The sequence below is a fragment of the Nicotiana tabacum genome, chromosome 21, assembly GCF_000715075.1.
Source record: "Nicotiana tabacum cultivar K326 chromosome 21, ASM71507v2, whole genome shotgun sequence".
NCBI lineage: Eukaryota > Viridiplantae > Streptophyta > Magnoliopsida > Solanales > Solanaceae > Nicotiana > Nicotiana tabacum.
This window is the reverse complement of record NC_134100.1, coordinates 84053494-84073921: the sequence shown is the minus strand read 5'-3', so window position 1 is coordinate 84073921 and position 20428 is coordinate 84053494. Positions and strand designations below refer to the sequence as shown.

The following is a 20428-nucleotide window of genomic DNA, read 5'->3' as shown; positions in this document are numbered from 1 at the left end:
GGTATGAAGTAACATGATTTTTATAGAAAATATATTTTATGAGGATATATATGTTTCACCTTAGAATATATGACTTGCACTAATAATATGGTATGGAGAATGTGGCATAGTTTTTTTGTTTAAGAATTATGTTTATATATTGTTTGAAGTAAGTGCGCGAATCTGGAATACTGAGGTCTCAATGCTAATATCGGACACCGAATGGAAAATAAAAGAAGTGACGTCAAACTTGAGCTAAAATAAATAAGAATATTTAATGACTTAACATGATAACGTATCATTTTAACGGTAGGTTAAAAATATCACTTTGTTGGTCATATTAAGAAATAAAAATGCCTTAATTGGCAGACTATTCTTTTTTAGTTTGTGACCAGTCAATAGCAGAAAACCCAGCATAAATCTTAATAGAGTATCGATTATCCAAACTTATTTAAACCCGTGAAATAAGGACTTAATCCTTTCTATTCTGTTAAAAGATTTATTATGATTAATCAAAGTGTAATATCCAAAATATTTAGACACGGTGCACACATGTTTCAATTAAAATTTCCTTTTTTAAAACAAGAAAATACCGTTTCATTTAGACAAAAAAAAAGATTTTTCTTTTCCTAGCTAAATACCCAGATCTAAAAGGAAATTAAAACAAGAAAAAAGAAGGTTTTTAAAATATATTACTGATAATTGTTTTTTTTTTCTATTCCAAATAATATTTTTTTCTTTAAAATTCCTGATATTAACAAAAGCTTGGATTGGAATTGCATGACCTGGTACAGTTAATGTGTGATCAATGATCATAGATCTGATCATTTATTATCGTCACTTTAGTGATTTGCTTATTTAATTATCTTGGCAAAACAAATTAATGCGACTTACTATAGACAAAAAAAGATGGAAGTATTACTTTTGTATGTCTCGTTTCAGAAAAGGATAAAACAAACGCGAAAGTGCCCCCATGCAGGATCGAACTACAGACCTTCAGTTTACAAGACTGACGCTCTACCACTGAGCTATAGGGGCACTTGCGTGAAGTTATTGAATTTGTTTTATTAATCAGTAAAATATATTGGTGCTTGGCAAAAGCAGTGTTTGAAAGGAGCAAAGTTTGAAAAAACATAAGCATGGACCATTACTTGATTTTCTAAAAGGCTTGTGCAAGCCCAACTCTTCAATACAATATCCTCATTTCTCATTTGATCTTTTAATACTTTGGCTTTTGTTTTCAATTATTATTATCAATATTTTTAGTTCCTTTATGTTTTGTCTATGGATAATAATATCATCTTTTTAACAATTTTTGAGTAGCTTGAAAACAATATTTTAAATTGAAGTTTTGGTGATTTTCCTTATTCACCACGGAAGTAAAGAAAAGTTGGAAAATAAAATTGACAAGTCATACCACCTTTTTGTGGTAGTAATACGTTTGAGTTTAAGTTCTATGCACATGTAAATAATTTTTACACAATCAGATCACTTATTAGGTAATCATAAGTGAATATCTTAATAAACATTAGTTGATAATTTGATAAAAATGATAATTAACATGTTATTATAGGTCAAAACTCGCTAATTAACATGTAAACTGCAATGAATAATATTCAAAAGAAATCAAGAAAATGCATGATGATTTTCATTATATTGCTACTGATTGTTGCCACTGTTATTGTGCTCTCTGTTCTCATTTTTGAAGAATTGATCATTCACGCAGTTATGAGTGTTTCTATCCTGTCATTTTATGGCTAAAAAGTCATTAAATTTTTGCTGAGATATATTAGTTATGATACTTCTCCAGTGGCATAGAACATCAGTTCCCGTGATATGGTAAAGCACCTATTATTCTTGTAGGTAAAATCCATTCAGCAGCTAGAAATTGGAACAAGCACAATATCTTTATAATTCAAATTGAAGTCCAAATGGAGATACAATATCCTTTGTAAATCAAATTAAAGTCCAAAAACAAATAAATTTTCCCAGATTGATTTGAATCCCCGCAGAATTATTGAAAGCTGAAATATGTTATTCTACTTGCATTCATACTCAAAAGAACATATTTTTCTTCTACATTCCTGCCTTTGCAATCACCATATTTCCATCACCCAAGTTTGTTGCTCCTTCCCTTGTCCATTTTTCCTCAAATTGTTCCTCAGTCACCCCTGCAATTGCAAATTAAATAAACATTCTCTTTATTAATCATCTGTAGTAAAGTTGTACAACAACAACAATAATAAACGACTACTTTAACTTATATACACTCCCAGTATAAATAATTTTTACACTATCAAACGTACTTTAACCTATTATAGCATGTGATCTGTCTTATTTTCCACGTTACTAATTCAGTGTTGCTGGATATGAAATTATCTTTTATGTGACATGGAAGGGGAGCCTTGGCGTAAGCTGCCACGTGGAAATAGCTTCTTGCAGAAATGCAGGGTAAGACTGCATACAATAGACACTTGTGGTCCGGCCTTTTTCCAGACCCCGCGCATAGCGGAAACTTAGTGCACCGGACTACCTTTTATAAGATCTAATAAAAGTTCAGAATATAGTACAGCAGTTAAACTCATAACAATATATTTGTATAGTACTTAAAAATGTGGGGGGAGTTTAGGGGAAGATGTTACCTTTGCCCATAGCAGCAGTAGAGGTGATGCCTCCTTGTACAGTCCTAAGAACTCTATCATAGTAATTAGCACCAGACCATTTCTGATGAGCTAATGTATCAACTCCATGTTTCCTCTCCTCTCTTCGTATTTTCTCAACATATGCCAACATTCCTCTCTTAGCAAAATCCTTAGCAAATGTATCAACAATTAAAGCATCAGCATGAAAACCAGCCAATGTAATAAACTGCCAACAGTAACCTAACTTGGCGATTTTCGGAATAAAATCCATCATTTGAAAATCATTCATTCCTGATGAATCCCAATTGAATGAAGGAGACAAATTATAAGCCAACATAATTTCAGGCCTCATTGACTCAACTCCTCCAGCAAATTTTGTGCACTCAACCAAATCAGGACTAGCAGTTTCCATCCAGATAATGTCAGCGTGGTTCGCGAAAGCCCAGCCTCGAACGATAGCAGCCTCTACAGACCCTTTAAACCTATAAAACCCTTCTCTAGTTCTTGGCAAATCCCAGTCAAAGAAAAGATTAGAAAGGCCTAATCTTTCAGCAATTTCCCTGCCTTGTTCTAGTGAAAGACACTTTTCATAGCTTGAATAATGCATCCATTCATTCAATTTTCTTTCCTTTTCGGACCCCGAAATGTTCATTTTATTTATTGCATCAACAACACATTCAGAAAATGTCTTAAGTTGTGCCATTGCTGTCCAATTATCCTCAATGGCTTGAAGTTCTGGTCCTGTTTTGCCAGCAGCCATTGCTTCAGATAAAATTGTGGCCAAACTCTTGCCTTTGAGATTTGGATTTGTTGCTCCTAAAATTAACTGGTGATCCCTTGTATCAACATTGTTTTGGATCAAATTTGCTGCTACTGCATCAGTTCTTGCCACAAGAACTGTCTCCACTCCCATAATATCAAATTGCAGCCTTGCAGCTACTAGCCTGTCAACAGAGGTAGCAAAATTAGTCCATTTTTTAGTAAGGGATTTTTACAAAAATAGCCCGTCATATTGATTGTTTATTTTTTCTTTCATATACATAGTTTATATATTGATTATACATAATTATACACATATAATACATAAATTATGCAGATATTATACATTCACCGGCTATTAGTTTAAACAGCTGAGTGGGCGGCTATTTGGATTAATTCTTCATATAGTAACATGTCCAAGTTTATACAGGTTGGGCTATGACCCATTTGTTGACTTAACCCAACAGGTCCAACCCCAAATGATCTATCAAATGATTGGATCACACGTGTCAAAATAGTATAACCCAAGACGGTCAAAATGCAACCAAAATCCTACCATACAAAATCAAATTTGGAGATTGGTCATAATGTAAATTTGGAAGAAGTTAAAGCTAAAAGTTAAGAAAAATACATTAGTTTTCAATTATTATTTTTTCAAAAAGCAAATGAAAAAGGAAGAAATGTTGGGTCATATCGAACAGTTTGGGCTATGACCTATTACTTGACCAATCTTGACTGATTCCATTTTGGACCCTAGCAAACTCCGAAACGATCGGATCATGACCTATTTATTGACTTGACCTGTTATAATGTAATATGATCAAATTTTTATGACATTTGTCATGACATAATATTCATTATAATAAATTTGTGGTTCATGACATTTGTCAGGACATAATATTCATTATAAAAAATTTGTGGATCATGACATTTGCCATAACATAATATCCATTATTAGGCCAAGGATTTCTTGCTATAAATAGAGGAGTTTCTCCACATTTGAAAATACACCAATTCAAGAGCTTTTTACTCTTGTATTTCTTTCTCCTCCTTTATTTCATTATAGAGTATTTTGTAAGAGAGTGAGTGTTGGGAAATACTTGTGTGAACCCTTTCTTTGGAGTGATCTTGTGAGGTTATTCTCTTGGGGTATTTGGGATTAATTAGAGTATTTACTCTAATTTTGTACTCTCTTTGTACTCTTGTTGGTATAGTGAAATTGCTTCTCTCCGCTTGTAGACGTAGGTCACCTTGACCGAACCACGTTAAATTTGTGTCTTCTTTATCTTCTTTAATTGCCATTATTATCAACTTTCATTGTCTTTGTTATTGTCATTATACCGTTATTTGGCTAAATTTCGCACTACCCGGGTTTCCGATCCTAATAAATTGGTATCAGAGCCAGATCTAACCGGATTAGTTTAAATAGCCAAAATGACTCTAACAAAGTCTTATGTTGAGAAATTTGACCGAAGTGCAAACTTCGAAATGTGGCAATTAAAGATGGAAGCTATCCTAATTCAGGATGGCTTAAATTTGGCACTGCAACGAAATGAGAAGATGCCGGATAAAATGACGAACGAGGAATTTGCCGTCATAGACAAAAAGGCAAAAGCAGGTATTATTTTAAATCTTTCAAATGAGGTTTTGCGTGAAGTTGCAGCAGAAAGCTCAGCCAAAGGCATATGAGAAAAGTTTAAAACCTTATGTATGAAAATAACAGTAAAAAACAGGCTTTACCTAAAGCAAAAACTCTACACTTTTCGTATGGCTGAAGGTACCTCTATACTTACTCATCTTGATACTTTTGATTCTCTTCTTATGGATTTAAGTAACATAGATGCTAAAATCAAAGATGAGGATCAAGTTGTATTATTGCTTGTTTCCTTACCCCAGTCGTTTAAACATATAAGAGATACTATACTTTATGGAAAGGATAATATCTCTTATAAAGATATCAAATCTATTTTGAAATCAAAAGAACAAATAGATAGAGATATTACTAAGAAAACTAGTGGGAACCAAGGGGAAGGCTTATTCATAAGAGGCAGATCCAATAAGAAAGATTCAAGTAGTGAGAAACCTAAATCAAGGTCAAAATCCAGATACAGAAATGTCATGTGCAAATATTGTCATAAGAAAGGTCACATTATTTCTGAATGCTTTAAATTGAAAAACAAAGAAAAGCATACAGAAAAAAAAAATGAGCACAAAAATACTGACACTGCCGAAGCAAGTGTAGCTGCTGATGAGACTGAGGGAACTATTTTTTTAGCAACTAATAATAGTTTCAAATCTAACAATGAATGAATTTTAGATTCGGGTTATTCTTATCATATGTGTCCCAGTCGGAATTTATTTACCACATATGAATCTATTGGAGGTGGAGTTGTCTTGATTGGCAACAATGCTGCCTGCAAAGTTATTGGAAAAGGTACAGTCCGAATTAAAATGCACGATGGTGTGGTGAGAACTCTCCCTGATGTTAGACATGTTCCTGACTTGAAGAAAAATCTCATATTTTTGGGCACTCTAGAATCTCTTGGGTGCAAGTACACAGGTGAAGGTGGAGTTCTAAAAATTTCTCATGGTGCTCTTGTGATCATGAAAGCACGCAGATCTAGTACGTTGTATACTCTTTTGGGATCTACTGTTACAGGTATTGCTGCAGTTTCAATATCAGATAAATCAGATTCTGACATCACCAAATTGTGGCATATGCAATTGGGGCATATGAGTGAAAAAGGTCTTTCCATCCTCAGCAAAAGAGGTCTCGTATGTGGCCAAAGTACTGGAAATATGGAGTTCTGTGAACATTGATTGTTCAGGAAATAGAAAAGAGTCAGCTTCAAATCTCCAGCGATTCATAGAACAAAAGGTACTTTGGATTACATTCATTCAGATCTTTGGGGTCCTTCACGTACCCCATCAAAAGGTGGTGCCAGGTATATGTTAACTTTCATTGATGAAGGAAAGTTTGGGTTTATTTCCTGAAAAATAAAAGTGATATTTTCTTAAATTTCAAACAATAAATTTTTTTGATTGAGAAGCAAACAGGAAAACAAGTTAAGCGGCTTAGAACAGATAATAGCTTGGAATTTTATAATTATGAATTCAACGAATTTTGCAAGAATGAAGGAATTGCTCGACACCATACTGTGAGAATGACACCTCAGCAAAATGGTGTGGCAGAAAGGATGAATAGAACTCTTTTGGAAAGGGCTCGTTGCATGATTTTAAATGCTAGGTTGACAAACGCCTTTTGGGCAGAAGTTATCTCTACAATTTGTTATATTGTCAATCGAGCTCCTTCTGCACCTTTGAACTTTAAGACTCCAGAGGAAGTGTGGTCAGGTACTCCTGCTAATTATTCTGATTTAAAGATATTTGGTTTCCCTGCATACATGCATGAAAATGATGGAAAATTAGAGTCAAGGGCTAAAAAGTGCATTTTTTGTTTGGTGTGCATCTGGGGTGAAAGGATACCGACTATGGTATTCTGATCCCATGGCACCAAAATTTATAATTAGCAGAGATGTAACCTTTGATGAATCCTCGATGTTACATTCTAGAAATGAGTCTTGTAGTTCTTGTGATACAGATAAAGGAAAGTGTACACAAAACCCGGTGGAGATTGAGGTTGGCATTCCTTCTGAGCCAAGCTCATCAACTTTGGAGCAAAATACAGTTAAAACTCCTAAAGTTGAGACAGAAGCTAAAATTCCTGAAGTTGAGACTCCTGAAGTTGAACCAGAAGAAGAGGAGTATTCTATAACCAAACATAGACCAAGAAGAGAAGGTAAACAACCATTAAAGTTTGGAGATTATGTTGCATTTGCTTTTTCAGTTGCACAGGAAACTGAAGAAATTGGAGAACCATCTAAATATTCAGAAGCAGTTTCTGGTGCTGACTCAGCCAAGTGGCTGATTGCAATGAATAAAGAAATTGAGTCTCTCCACAAGAATGGTACTTGGTCTCTTGTGAAGCTGCCATCAGGAAAAAGAATTGTTGGTTGCAAATGGGTCTTCAAGAAAAAGGATGGCATTCCAGGGATTGAAGATGTGAGGTATAAGGCACGATTAGTTGCAAAGGGCTATAGTTAGGTACAAGGAGTTGATTTTAATGATATTTTCTCACCTGTTGTTAAACATAACTCTATTCGTGTCTTGCTTGCCTTCGTTGCCATGTATGATTTGGAATTAGAACAACTTGATGTTAAGACAGCTTTCTTACATGGCAAACTTGAGGAACAAATATACATGCATCAACCCGAAGGATTTGAAATTGAAGGAAAAGAAGATCATGTTTGCTTGTTGAAGAAATCCTTGTACGGATTAAAGCAGTCTCCAAGACAATGGTATAAAAGGTTTGATTCCTTTATGTTGGGTCATGGTTATTCGATTAGCATGTATGATAGTTGTGTTTACTTCCGGAAGTTAAATAATGGTTCATTTGTGTACCTATTATTATATGTTAATGACATGCTCATTGCTGCTAAGGATTTAACAGAAATTTACAATTTGAAAAGTCAGCTGAAAGGTGAATTTGAGATGAAAGATTTGGGAGCAGCTAAGAAAATCCTTGGCATGGAGATCAAAAAAGATCGAAAAGCCAACAGGCTATTTCCTGACCCAGAAGAAGTACTTGGAGAAAGTCTTGGAGAAGTTAGTACCCCTCTTGCTGCTCATTTTAAGTTATCAGCTGCTCAGTTCCCGCAGTCACAGGAAGAAGAGAGGTACATGGCACAGGTTCCATATTCCAGTGCAGTCGGCAGTATTATGTATGCAATGGTTTGTACACGTCCAGACATTTCACAAGCAGTGAGCGTGGTAAGCCGGTATATGGCTTGCCCTGGTAAAGCACATTGGCATGCTGTGAAATGGATTCTCACATACTTGCGAGGTACTTCAAATACATGTTTGGAGTTTGGGAGAAATACTAACACTTTGGTTGGTTTTGTAGACTCAGATTATGCAGATGATCTTGACAAAAGAATATCACTGATAAGCTATGTATTTTGCATCGATGGTTACGCTATTAGTTGAAAAGATACATTACAACATGTAGTAGCTTCATCTACTACCGAAGGAGAATATATGGCAGTGACCGAGGCGATCAAAGAAGCTTTATGGTTGAAAGATCTATTTGCGGAACTCAATTTACACCAAGGTGGTATTACCATTTTCTGTGATAGTCAAAGTGCTATTCACTTGACTAAAGATCAAATATATCATGAGAGGACGAAGCACATTGATATAAAGTATCATTTCATCCGAGAAACCATTGCTGAAAGAAAAGTCTCTGTTCAGAAGATCAACACTAGAGACAATCCTACTGACATATTCACAAAACCTCTTCGAGTGTCCAAGTTCAAGCTTTGCCTGAACTTGATTGGTATTTATGAAGAATGATTTTGTCCATTGGGGTTTTTGCGGAGAATGTGGAGCAAATTTACTATATATAAGCCGAAATTAGGCCAAGGTGAAGATTTGTAATATGGTCAAATTTTTATGACATTTGCCATGACATAATATCCATTATAACAAATTTGTAGTTCATGACATTTGTCATGACATAATATCTATTATAACAAATTTATGGATCATGACATTTGCCATGACATAATATCCATTATTAGGCCAAGGATTTCTTGCTATAAATAGAGGAGTTTCTCCTCATTTGAAAACACACCAATTCAAGAGCTTTTCACTCTTGTCTTTCTTTCTCCTCCTTTATTTCATTATAGAGTATTTTGTAAGTGAGTGAGTACTGGGAAATACTTGTGTGAACCCTTTCTTTGGAGTGATCTTGTGAGGTTATTCTTTTGGAGTATTTATGGATTAGTTAGAGTATTTACTCTAATTTTGTACTCTCTTTTGTACTCTTGTTGGTATAGTGAAATTGCTCCTCTCTGCTTGTGCACGTAGGTCACCTTGACCGAACTACGTTAAATTTGTGTCTTCTTTATATTCTTTAATTGCCGTTATTATTAACTTTCATTGTCTTTGTTATTGTCATTATACCGTTGTTTGGCTAAATTACGCACTACCCGGATTCCCGATAACATATAACACGTCCAAATTTGATCAAAACCGGCCATTTACCTGTTGATATGTTCACTAACTGCAACAAGAACTTTGCCAGCCATATGACCACATTTCTTAGTCACAGATGACTGGTCCTCAATGTGCACGCCAGCAGCGCCGCGCTCCACAAAAAGCTTGCAGAGTTTCACTGTAGTGGTGGCGCCACCAAAACCAGTATCTCCATCAGCAATGATTGGCTTTAAGTAATCGATAAACGGAGTTCTAGCCCTATCCTCTCTGCTCATGCTCATTCTAGCCTCCCTTTGTTTTCTGTCATGGTATTGTTGAGCCATGAATAGGTGTTCAACTTTGTTAGGGACAGTGCCATAAGGATAATCAGCAAGATATGGACCTGGATAAGATGTTACAAAACTTAAAACATGAGAATAAAGATGACTGTTACAATTTTTTAAACTGGAAATTAAGTTCTATAGTTACTACATTTAAACTTGAGAAGCAAAAATATTAAACAACAAATATGTTGGTCAAGTATTGTAACAAATACATATGGCATGTTTGCTACATATGGCATGTTTGCTATCCTTCACATGTCACCTTGTCTTCCTTCTTCAAATCATTGTTTCTTCTTTTTACAATTTCTTAATGCTTTATTCGAAGGGGAGCCTTGGACAAACGGTAAAGTTGTCTCCGTATGATCAATAGGTCATGAGTTCGAGCCGTGAAATCAGCTACTGAGACTACATAAATCACACTCCCTTGGGATACGGCTTTTCCTCGAATCCTGCGTGAACGCGGAATGCTTCGTACACCGAACTGCTTAATGCTTTATTCCTTTTAATGTGGTAGAAGAAATCAAAAGTGGATTTTTTGATTTCTTATTATTCATTATACATTGGATATAATTTCTAACTAACTACTTGTTTCTTGTGGGAAAATTAATATTCTAACGAATGTTTTCCAGGAAACACCATACCTAAAATCTATTCCTATATTTATATACAACAATCTGTTGCACATTTGAACTCTCTAATATTATTTTCAAAGAATACTAATCCCTCCATACCAATTTATGTAGCGGGGTTCGGATCTCGAGAGGCAAACTTCTTAATTTTGACCGTCAATTAGGACATAAAATTCTTCAAGTTTTTTGAAATAGAATTTACATATTTGAAAACTACGCAAAACATACTACAAATCACAATAATTAACAATTTAAAATATTTAAAAGACATGAAAAAATCACAATAAAAAGAAAACTCGTTTGACTTTCAAAGTCTGAACACCACCATATAAATTGAGACAGAGAGAGTATATAAAAAAGAGAAAGTGCACTAAGCTCCCGCTATGCGCGAGGTCCGAGAAAGGACCGGACCATAAGGATTTATTGTATACAGTCTTACCCTACATTTTTGCAGGAGGCTGTTTCTACGGCTTGAACCCGTAACCTCTTGGTCACATGGCAATCTAGTTACGCCAAGGCTCCCCTTAATATAAAAAAGAGAAGAAGATTAGTATATTACCTGGTTCATTGGTGGAGGTATGAGTAGAGGAACACTGCCAACCAGAAACATAAATAGAGTCCAAAACTAAGCTCTCTTTGTTAGCTTGAACCTCTCTACCTTCCACCATGCTTCTACCTCTGCTACTTCTGCTTCAAACCTTCCTTCTTCTTCCATAATCTTTACATGCAAAATTAAAAATTTCTTACCAGATCAGCTCACTTAAAAGTTTAGTAGTTTTTTTACGTATAGAATTATGAGATTAATAATCTAGAAAATACCAATGACAACAGATTAAAATGTATTAATAGTTTTATATCATTAATATTAAATCCAAACAAAATAGGCTAAGAAATAAAGCAAAGAAAGAAGAGTAAAATAGAACAAAAATGTTAAAAGGAACAGAATTTCTCTTAGTGGTTTATCTTACCATTGAAGGGACTGAGTAAGATGCAGCCATGGTTAGAACTTTATATTTTCTATTTGTGTACACCAAGTGTTGATACAATTGCTAGCTAGGAAGAATTGCTAATGAAATGGTCGAGGCAAGGGACTCAATTTATAGTAGTAAAAAGAGTGATCATATACCTTAAAATTGATGCCAAAAGAAGAGATAAGAAAAGAAGAAAATACAATAAATTTCCACATCATTTTTCCAATTAATTTAGATCTAAATTATCTGTTTATTTATTATTCATGAAGATAAAATTGAAGCTGGCTACAAAGTGTAGAGATCGAGGTGATAGTTGGAGGTTCTTCTCCCTTTACACATTTTGTTTCTGCAAATTGCAACCAAATGTTTGTCCGTTTCCATTTTTGATGACCTCACTCTTTTCAAATTTTTTTCCTCTCCCACTCTTTATAATTGTAACTACTTGTGTTTTTCTTTCTAGACTAGATTTCTTCCTGCTGCTCCATGCCTCGTTTTCCTTTTATTTTCTTGATTTTTCTACTTGCGTAGATGGGGATGGAGTGCGGTGTGGTTGCGGGGCAAACCCGCGTAAACCCGCAAGGATTTCAACCCGCCGCACCCCGCCGCGTTCCGCATAGCATTTTCATCCGTGTTTACCCGCCCCACACCAACACCCGCGTTCAACCGTCCCATACCAACACCCGCGTCCACTCACCCCGCCCCGCCCCGCCCCGCATAAGTTTTGTTCTTCATTTTGTTTGTTTTTTTTCTTTTGAGATTTTGGATGGAATTTTCAGTTTAATAAAAATAAATGCAAGATCTTTTGTTGATCATATACTGAATTCGTCAATTAGAAAAAAAATAATTTTTTGTTGCTCATTTTAAACATTTTCCCCTTTTCCCCAAATATTTTTCTGTTAACTTGAATTAACAGAACTAGTTGTTTTCTTTATTTTAGGGCTATTAAAATGATCAAGAATCAAAAGCATTATTAGAACGGAAGCAAACCCAGAAAATTAAAGGGGTAAAACGTTTGTTATTACCCTATTGATGATTTAAAATCTTTTAGGATCGTTTCTGGACAAATGTGAACCCAACTAAGTTAGCGGAAGTATAATATAACCAGATACTATGGATTGCTCAAATTTTCCTAAAAACCGCAATCGCCCTGCAACCGAGTTGAGTTTAACAAAAAAATATTTCAACCCACCCCGCATCCGCACCGCCCCGCTTCTATCCACCCCCGCCCCGCCCCACATAAGCTGAAACTAGCACTGCTCCATTGTCATCCCTACGTGTAGATCTAGAAAGTTAGTTCCTTTGTTCCAATTTATGTGACGTGATTTCAAATCGGAGTCAAACTATCTAATGTTTGGTTTGAATTCAGATATAATTTTATATATACTTCCTCCGTTTTAATTTATTTGAACCCATTTGACTGGGCACGGAGTTTAAGAAAAGAGAGAAGACTTTTGAATTTGTGGTGTAAAATGAGGCACATATATTTTGTGTGGCTATAAATTATTGCATAACGGTAAATTGTTTCTAAATATGGAAAGGGGTCATTCTTTTTGGCATAGACTAAAAAGTAAATAGGTTCACATAAATTGAAACAGAGGAAGTATATATTAAGAAATCACAAAGAATTAATAATATCGAACAGTGTTATTATGAGGTATGGTCATTCCTCATAATCACATTTCTAAAAATGTGAAACAGATAAGATAAGGTTTTGTTAAAACTAAAAAGATAGACATTTGCAAAAAAAGTTAAACAAAAAAGATACATCGGTTTACAGTTTGAGGGAATACCAAACCTGGTTAAAAGAATTTTGGCTTATTTTCTCAATTATCTATCTATTTACTTGGTAAAGGATGTGGAAAAGCTAAAAATAAGGGGAAGAAAATTGAGCTAATAATCAAGGAAAAGTAAGAGATTAGAGAGTTCAATGTTAGATTTGATTTCGGGTCAGAATATCAAATGTTATAATCTTCTTAAGAACTAACCAATTAGAAGTAAACCACATTTTTATGGAGTTATTAAAATTGAAAAACTATAAAGACTAGGCCAATAGAAGTTCAAATATAATTAAGAATGACTATTTATTTATTATTTATTTATCTTTGAAGGGATACCCAAAAAAAAGAAGTTGAGTATTAAATTTTTGTTTTCTTCAATTTTCCCAGATTAGCTGGGAGTTGTATTTCATCATAGCAAAGGAATACAAGAGGGGATATATCCTTGACCTCCAAAATCCAAAATACAACAAATCCTTCACAAAAAAGGCATGGTGAACAATTCGTGTGGATCCCATACCCCATATAGAGAAATAAATTAGCTAACAAAAAAGTTGGCATTATCAAGCTTAGTTCTAACGCTAGGCATTTGAGTTTTATCCAACTGAAAAGGTCCTTTAGCTCCTTTAGGAAGTTGTTGAAAGGTAAAGAAGTATGACTCCATAGTAGATGTGGATGCTAGTTTAGCAAGGTAGCAATGCAATATGTTGACATTTACTTCCTCTAGCATCTGAGAGGTACTTTCAATGATGTTATTCATTTTGTAATTGTTGGCCCTTTACTCTTTCAGCATGTTGGCTACAATCAAAGAATCCGGTTCCAAGAAAAAATCTGTGTATCCATTTTGAACACACCAATTGATTCCAAACCATGTTGCCTGAGCTTCAATGTAGTTGTTACTATTGCCTTGAGTTGAAACAGAAAAGGCCATGATCAGATCTCCCTCGTCATCCCTGAGAATTCCTCCCATACCAGCTTTCCCATTTTCCTTCCGTGTTTAGCTTAAGAGAGCCCTTTTCAGGCTTATTCCAGGTGACAATAGTAATCTTTGGGACTGGTTGTAGCTTAAGCATAGTGTCGCAGTACGTAGTCCATGGAAATGGAATATTGCAGCTAGGAAAGACCTTCGAAACAGCTGCTCCAATTGTCCATAGTACTTGCTGCTCCATTTTGAGTTGGCTGAATTTCTTTTGGTCGCCATATTTACACGAGCATCTTTCTTTCCAAATTGCCCAGCATATAATAATGGGAGCAATTTGGAGCACCAACCTATGTATTGCATTAATTTTCTTGCCCTGCCACCGATTGTTAATAGTATATCTAACTGACCTTTGGTGATGTATTATTCTGAGTGGTGAACCTATTAGTTTTCAAATATAACTAGTTGCATCTCCTTCCATGAAAACATGATCTATGGTTTCGGTTTTAGGATTAGTACAACAGTTACATCTCGAAACCATTTGTTTACCAAAGTTGATTAACACATCATCAAATGGTAGTTTTCTATACCATAATCTCCAATTAAGAAATAAATTATTAAATGCGATGGAAGAATGCCATCCCTTGCTTTGTAACTACTCCTTATGTTTGCTACTTCTGATAATTTGCATTGCATACTTGTTGGAGTAAGTTCCATCTTGCGTAAAGTCCCAGTAAATTTTATCTGGTGATAAGCTCCTCCCTATCTCAATCTCCTTTATGTGCTGAACCATAGAGCTTGGAAGGATGTCATGGAGTTTATTGATATTCCATTCCCCATTCTGAATAAAGTCCTTGACAAAGATCTTTGGACTTTTATATGTACCCAGGGCCAGATTTGCAAGAGGACCTTTACAAGACCAATTGTCCCACCAGAAACTACAATTCTCTTAGTTTATTTGCCACACCATATGAAATTCTGCATTGTTTCTTACTTTAATCAGATGTTTCCAAGAATGAGAGTTACCGGATGCCCATTGTTTAGCTGCTGGATGAGCTCTAATACAGTACTTATTCTTCATAAAGTTCGCCCATAGAGATGGTGTAGTTCCAAACCTCCACCATCTTTTTGTGACTAGAACGTCACTAATGTCTTCTATTTTCCTAATTCCTATGCCTCCTTCATTAGTAGAAAAGCATAAATTCTTTCAAGATCTCCAATGATATTTCTTATGATCACCATCTGTGCCCCGAAAGAAATTGGCAAAGTGTTTCAATGAGGCGAAAGGTTGCTTTGGGAGGACACATAGCAGAAAGGGTATAAATAGGAAGCGATTGCAATACACTATTAATAAGAACCAATTTTCCTCCATGGAAAAGTATTTTTTCATGCCAACCATTAAGTCTTTTTATCACTTTGTGAACCATGTTGTCAAAATAAGCAACTTTCTTTCTGCCTATATAAAGAGGACAACCAAGATAGTTAAAAGAGAATTCTTTGTCCATGAAACCTGTACAATCCTTCGTTCTATTAATTCTGAGAGCACATGTGTTAGGAGCAGTCAAAAAGAAACTTTTATCCGTATTGACCAGTTGGCCAGAGCTTCTCTCATAATCGTCAATCACTTTCATAATCATCTTAATAGAGGTGTTATTACCACTACTGAAGATAATAATATCATCAGCATATGCAAGATGGTTAATAATCAGCCCCCTACGAGGCATAGAGAATGGAACGAAATTGTCATTTTGATTAAGATTATTCAGAGATATTGAGAGGACATTGGCAGCAAGAATAAAGAGAGAGGGGGATAGGGGATCCCCCTGTTTTAAGCCCCCGTGAAGAGGTAAAGAAACCAACTCTTGAACCATTAATGATAATTAAATACCACACTCTAGAAATAATATTATGAATTAAATCAATCCAAGATTCTGAGAAACCATATCTCCTGAGAACCGATGTGACAAAGGACCAAGACATTCTATCATAGGATTTTACCATATCTAATTTGATAACAATATTGCCCCAAGAGTTCTTCTCGGAGATATTATGAATAATTTCTTGGGCAAGAAGAACATTTTCAGTGACCAATCTATCTTTCACAAAGCCAGTTTGGTTGTCACAAATTAATTTTGAAAGCATAGGATTAAGTCTAAGAGAGAGTACTTTGGAGATAATTTTGTTGGTAAAGTTGGAAAGGCTGATAGGCCGGAACTCTGAGAAACTTGTGGGTGTATCAATTTTTGGGATTAAAATAAGGCAAGTATGTGAGTAGAACTTGGTAAGATTTTTACCATTGAAGAAATCCCTAACAAAGGCAATAACATCTTGCTTGATAATATCCCAGCAATGATGAAAGAAAGTACCATTGAACCCATTTGGACCAGCAGTGCTATCAGCACTATAGATGAAGATTGCCTCATTAATTTTCTCTTCATTAGGGATAGCAGATAGCATGATATTATCCTCATCGGATATGCAATTAGGAATACAGTTCAAAATATCAGGATTGATGGTAGGCTTAGGGAGATTGAACAGAGATTTAAAATGTTTGACAGCAGCTTTAGCAATGTTCTCTTTTCTTTGGATCCATTTCCCTTATGATTCTTGATCCTATGGAGCTGAAGTTTTCTTCTCTTTTCTCTCAAAAGACTATGAAAGTACCTTGTATTACTATCTCCATCTTGAAACCATTTGGTTTGAGTTTTCTGTTTGAGTAGAGACTCGTGCATACTCAACCATTTTATATATTCAGCATGCGCCTTGTTAGCATCAGCCCTGCTATTACCAGAGTTGATATCAATGTCAATGTCTTCAACCAGTTGAATTTTGTCTTCCCATTTACTCACTTGGTCATTGATGTCTCCAATCTCCTGTCTAGACCAGTTACTTAGTCTGTTACTAAGTTTTTTCAATTTAGATTGTAGGATCCACATTGAGTTACCAGTAATGTTTGAGTTCCAAACTTCCTTGACAATGTCCAAAAAATCTTTTTGACTAACCCAAAAATCTAGAAACCTGAAATAACTAATGTGAGTGTTGTTGGTGTTAAAACACTTCATGAGTAAAGGTCTATGATCTGAACCAGTTCTCACTAGGTGCCTAACAATGCTATTTCCTAGGATCCCTGATCAGCAAGAGTTGGCGTGCTCCATTTGATCAGGAGCTGCTTTTGATGTTGCTATGATACGTTTATGTGTGTGTGTATATATATATATATATATATATATATATATATATATATATATATATATATATATATATATATATATATATAACATAAATACAAATTTTTTATATACAATTTTATTAGTTGTATATATTATGTAAATATATATAATTTATTTATGTCTTCTTCTTCGAGTTTCAATTTAAAATTCCAACCAAAACCACCTCGAATCTTTACCAAGTTCTCTCAAAATTGAGATATAAACTTCAAACGGTATTCCCAATCATTTACAACAATACCCAATCCATATAAATAATAATTTTACAAAAATCGATTTTCGAATTCAAAGCTCTGAAACTTTTTAATGGTTTTAATGGAATCTCACAATATCAATTGCGTTCTAACTCTAATATTGTTAAAAGAGGAACTTTCATTAACAAGCAAACAAATTGTCAATGTCGTTTAAATGATTTTCATTTGAACTATCATTAATCGCGTAATTGAATATCCATGCTCATAGAAGAAAACCTTAATATTGAAGGGCAAGAAATAGACTTTGTACCTAGCAGGCTTCTAGGTTGGTTCTACTGGGCCAAATAGCTTAAGCTTCTAGGTTGGATGAGGAAGAAGAGGGAGAGAAAATAGGAAAAATTAGATTCTAAGACATTTTTTTTATATATAATTGGTAAATATATTAATTTGTAATCAAGTGAAAACTTTAATATTAATATTATGAGTAAATAAGCTTTCACAAGTAGTATAGATATGTGAAAATCTCTCTTTTGAATTGGTCCAGGTGCCAGATTAACAAGGTAGAGTTAGGCCCTTAGTAGCATAAGAGGGGCCCAAACTGGCCTATGCCTATTCTGTCCTTGTTGGTCCTGTCTGGTTCGCTTGTTGACTCTCAAATTGGGATTATTACACAAATAGCCGGCGAGTTTCAATATTTATTTTTTCTATCCGGTATACATAGATTATATATTGATTATTCACATTTATACATATATATATATATATATATATATATATATATACATTATCGACTAATTTTAGTATAAGAGATTAGGTGGGTGGCTATTTGAGTTAATTCTTCACACAATTTCAAGTGGAGAATGGAGAATAAAAGAGGGGGAGATTTGCACAAATAGTATCATTTGGAATCACCGTTGAATTGACCATGCTAAATTTTTTTCCCGAAAAAATAGTTTCCGGACAAAATTCTAAAGCATGTTTATCAGAATTTCTTGTCTTATGGCAATGGTCAGAGTTCCTGATCAATTATCATAATTGGCTACAAATTCTGATCATCGTCGTAACTAATTTGCACAAATCTTGGCAATCGTTATAATTGGTTATAAATTCAAACCATCACCATAATTAATTTGCAACTTCCGGGCAATGGTCATTATTAGCTACAAATTCTGACCATCACCATAACTGATTTGTAAATATTCTGGCAAATCGTCATAATTAACCAAAAATTCTGACCATCACCATAACTGATTTGTAAATATTCTGGCAAATCGTCATAATTAACCAAAAATTCTGACCATCACCATAACTATTGTATAAATAGATTTGCTATCATATTTTGCTCAAAATTGATTCAAATCAATGTCAAATGACTCCTGATTTAATATATAACCTTCTAATATTAATTTAATAATTTTCCATGGTTTTATTAAATCTTCAAAAATTAATAGACTCACTTTATCTTCTTCAACAAGATTTTTTCAAGCTCAAATAAACATCAACAGTTTTTTTAATTTTCTCCAACCACAACCAATCTAAATCACTAAAGATAGACAATACAAGCTCAATGGAATATTACTCACTCAATTCTAACTACAAATAAGTAATGAATCTTTAATTTTCTACTCCACATTCTATTATTTTTTAATTTTAGTTGTGTGCCCATAATTTATCGGAAGAAGAAGAAGGAAAGGGAGAAATGAAAAGAAGAAGATGCAAAAGGATGAAACAAGAGAAGAAGAAGAAGAAGATGCAGAAGAAAGAGGACGGAGGAGGAGTAGAAGAAAATATGACGGAATAATAAAATAGCTAAGATCTTTTAATGGGTCAAAATATAAATAGTGGTCATAAGAGCCAGTTTGGACATAAATTTTTTTTTTCTTTTTTCCGAAACTTTTTTTTTTTTTTTTCCGAAATCAGTGTTTGGCCATAAAATTTTTAATTTTTACTTGAAGATGAATTTTGGAATTTTTCAAAAATTTGAAAATTCCAAAAAGCAATTTTTCAAAATTTTCACTCATATCACTCACAAAACTTCAAAAACAAACCAAAATTATATTCATGTCCAAACACAACTCTAATTTTCAAATATCATTTTCACTTAAATTTTCTTTTCACTTTTCTTTTTGGAATTTTACATTTCTTATGTCCAAACGCCCCCTAAACATGTCCACCCACCGTAATTTGCAAAATAAAAGGCTCCATCTTTTTTATGAAAGCCGCTTTAGATCGTCTTTGCTGCATTTCCGAACTTGCATTATTGAGGTGTGATGACATGTTGTAAAAGTGTCGTCCGTGTAATTACCTGTCCAAATTGTTGTCTTTTATTATTATTATTATTATTATTATTATTATTATTATTATTATTATTTAATTGTCTATTCGAAATGTGTTGGTGTGAATGTCACGTACCTAGGGATTATTAATGGAGAAGCGCTCTTCACGGTAAATTTTTTCATTTCCAGGACTCAAAACTGAAACCTCTGATTAAGAAAGAATAATCTCATGCATCCCTCTCACACTCTCCCTTGATAATAAAACTACAAAGTTTTTTGTACTCTTCTCATATGTAAAAATAGAGGTGTACAAAGGAAATCGATAATCCGAGTCAAACCGAGAAACAAATCCGACTATGGTTCGGCTTGATTTGGTTTGGTGTTGGAAAAAATCCGACCATAATTGGTTTGGTTTGATTTTAACTAAAAAAAATCAAACTGAAGCCAAATCAACTCGACATTACATGTATAAAAGTTTTTAATATATTTAATACATAAAAATATTTATTGTAGCGTAGTTTATAAATATTTCTTAAACTTGTTTATAGTTTTATCTTTTAACGTATTATTTGAAGTTTGGACTTATAATTTTTGAATGCTCCAATAAGTTTTATAGTCCATAAATGTTAGTAGCTCAAATAAATCCCGAACCAAAATCAAATCAATACTAATGCTAA

The 20428-nt window shown here is 34.2% G+C and overlaps 1 protein-coding gene, 1 non-coding gene and 1 pseudogene across 2 annotated transcripts; all 3 read right to left on the bottom strand.

Annotated features, from left to right (window-relative positions):
* Positions 1 to 945: 945 nt before the first annotated feature.
* TRNAT-UGU (transfer RNA threonine (anticodon UGU)) lies at positions 946 to 1017 on the bottom strand. Its single transcript has one exon. It is a non-coding gene; the product is annotated as a tRNA-Thr (tRNA).
* Positions 1018 to 1867: 850 nt separating this feature from the next.
* Positions 1868 to 11433, bottom strand: LOC107762182 (isocitrate lyase-like; annotated as a pseudogene).
* Positions 11434 to 15967: 4534 nt separating this feature from the next.
* Positions 15968 to 16990, bottom strand: LOC142175333 (uncharacterized). Its single transcript, XM_075241916.1, has 3 exons — positions 16719 to 16990; positions 16349 to 16635; positions 15968 to 16035 (listed from the first exon to the last, which is right to left on the bottom strand). The coding sequence occupies exons 1-3, from the start codon at positions 16988 to 16990 to the stop codon at positions 15968 to 15970; spliced, it is 627 nt and encodes a 208-aa protein (XP_075098017.1).
* Positions 16991 to 20428: the final 3438 nt, after the last annotated feature.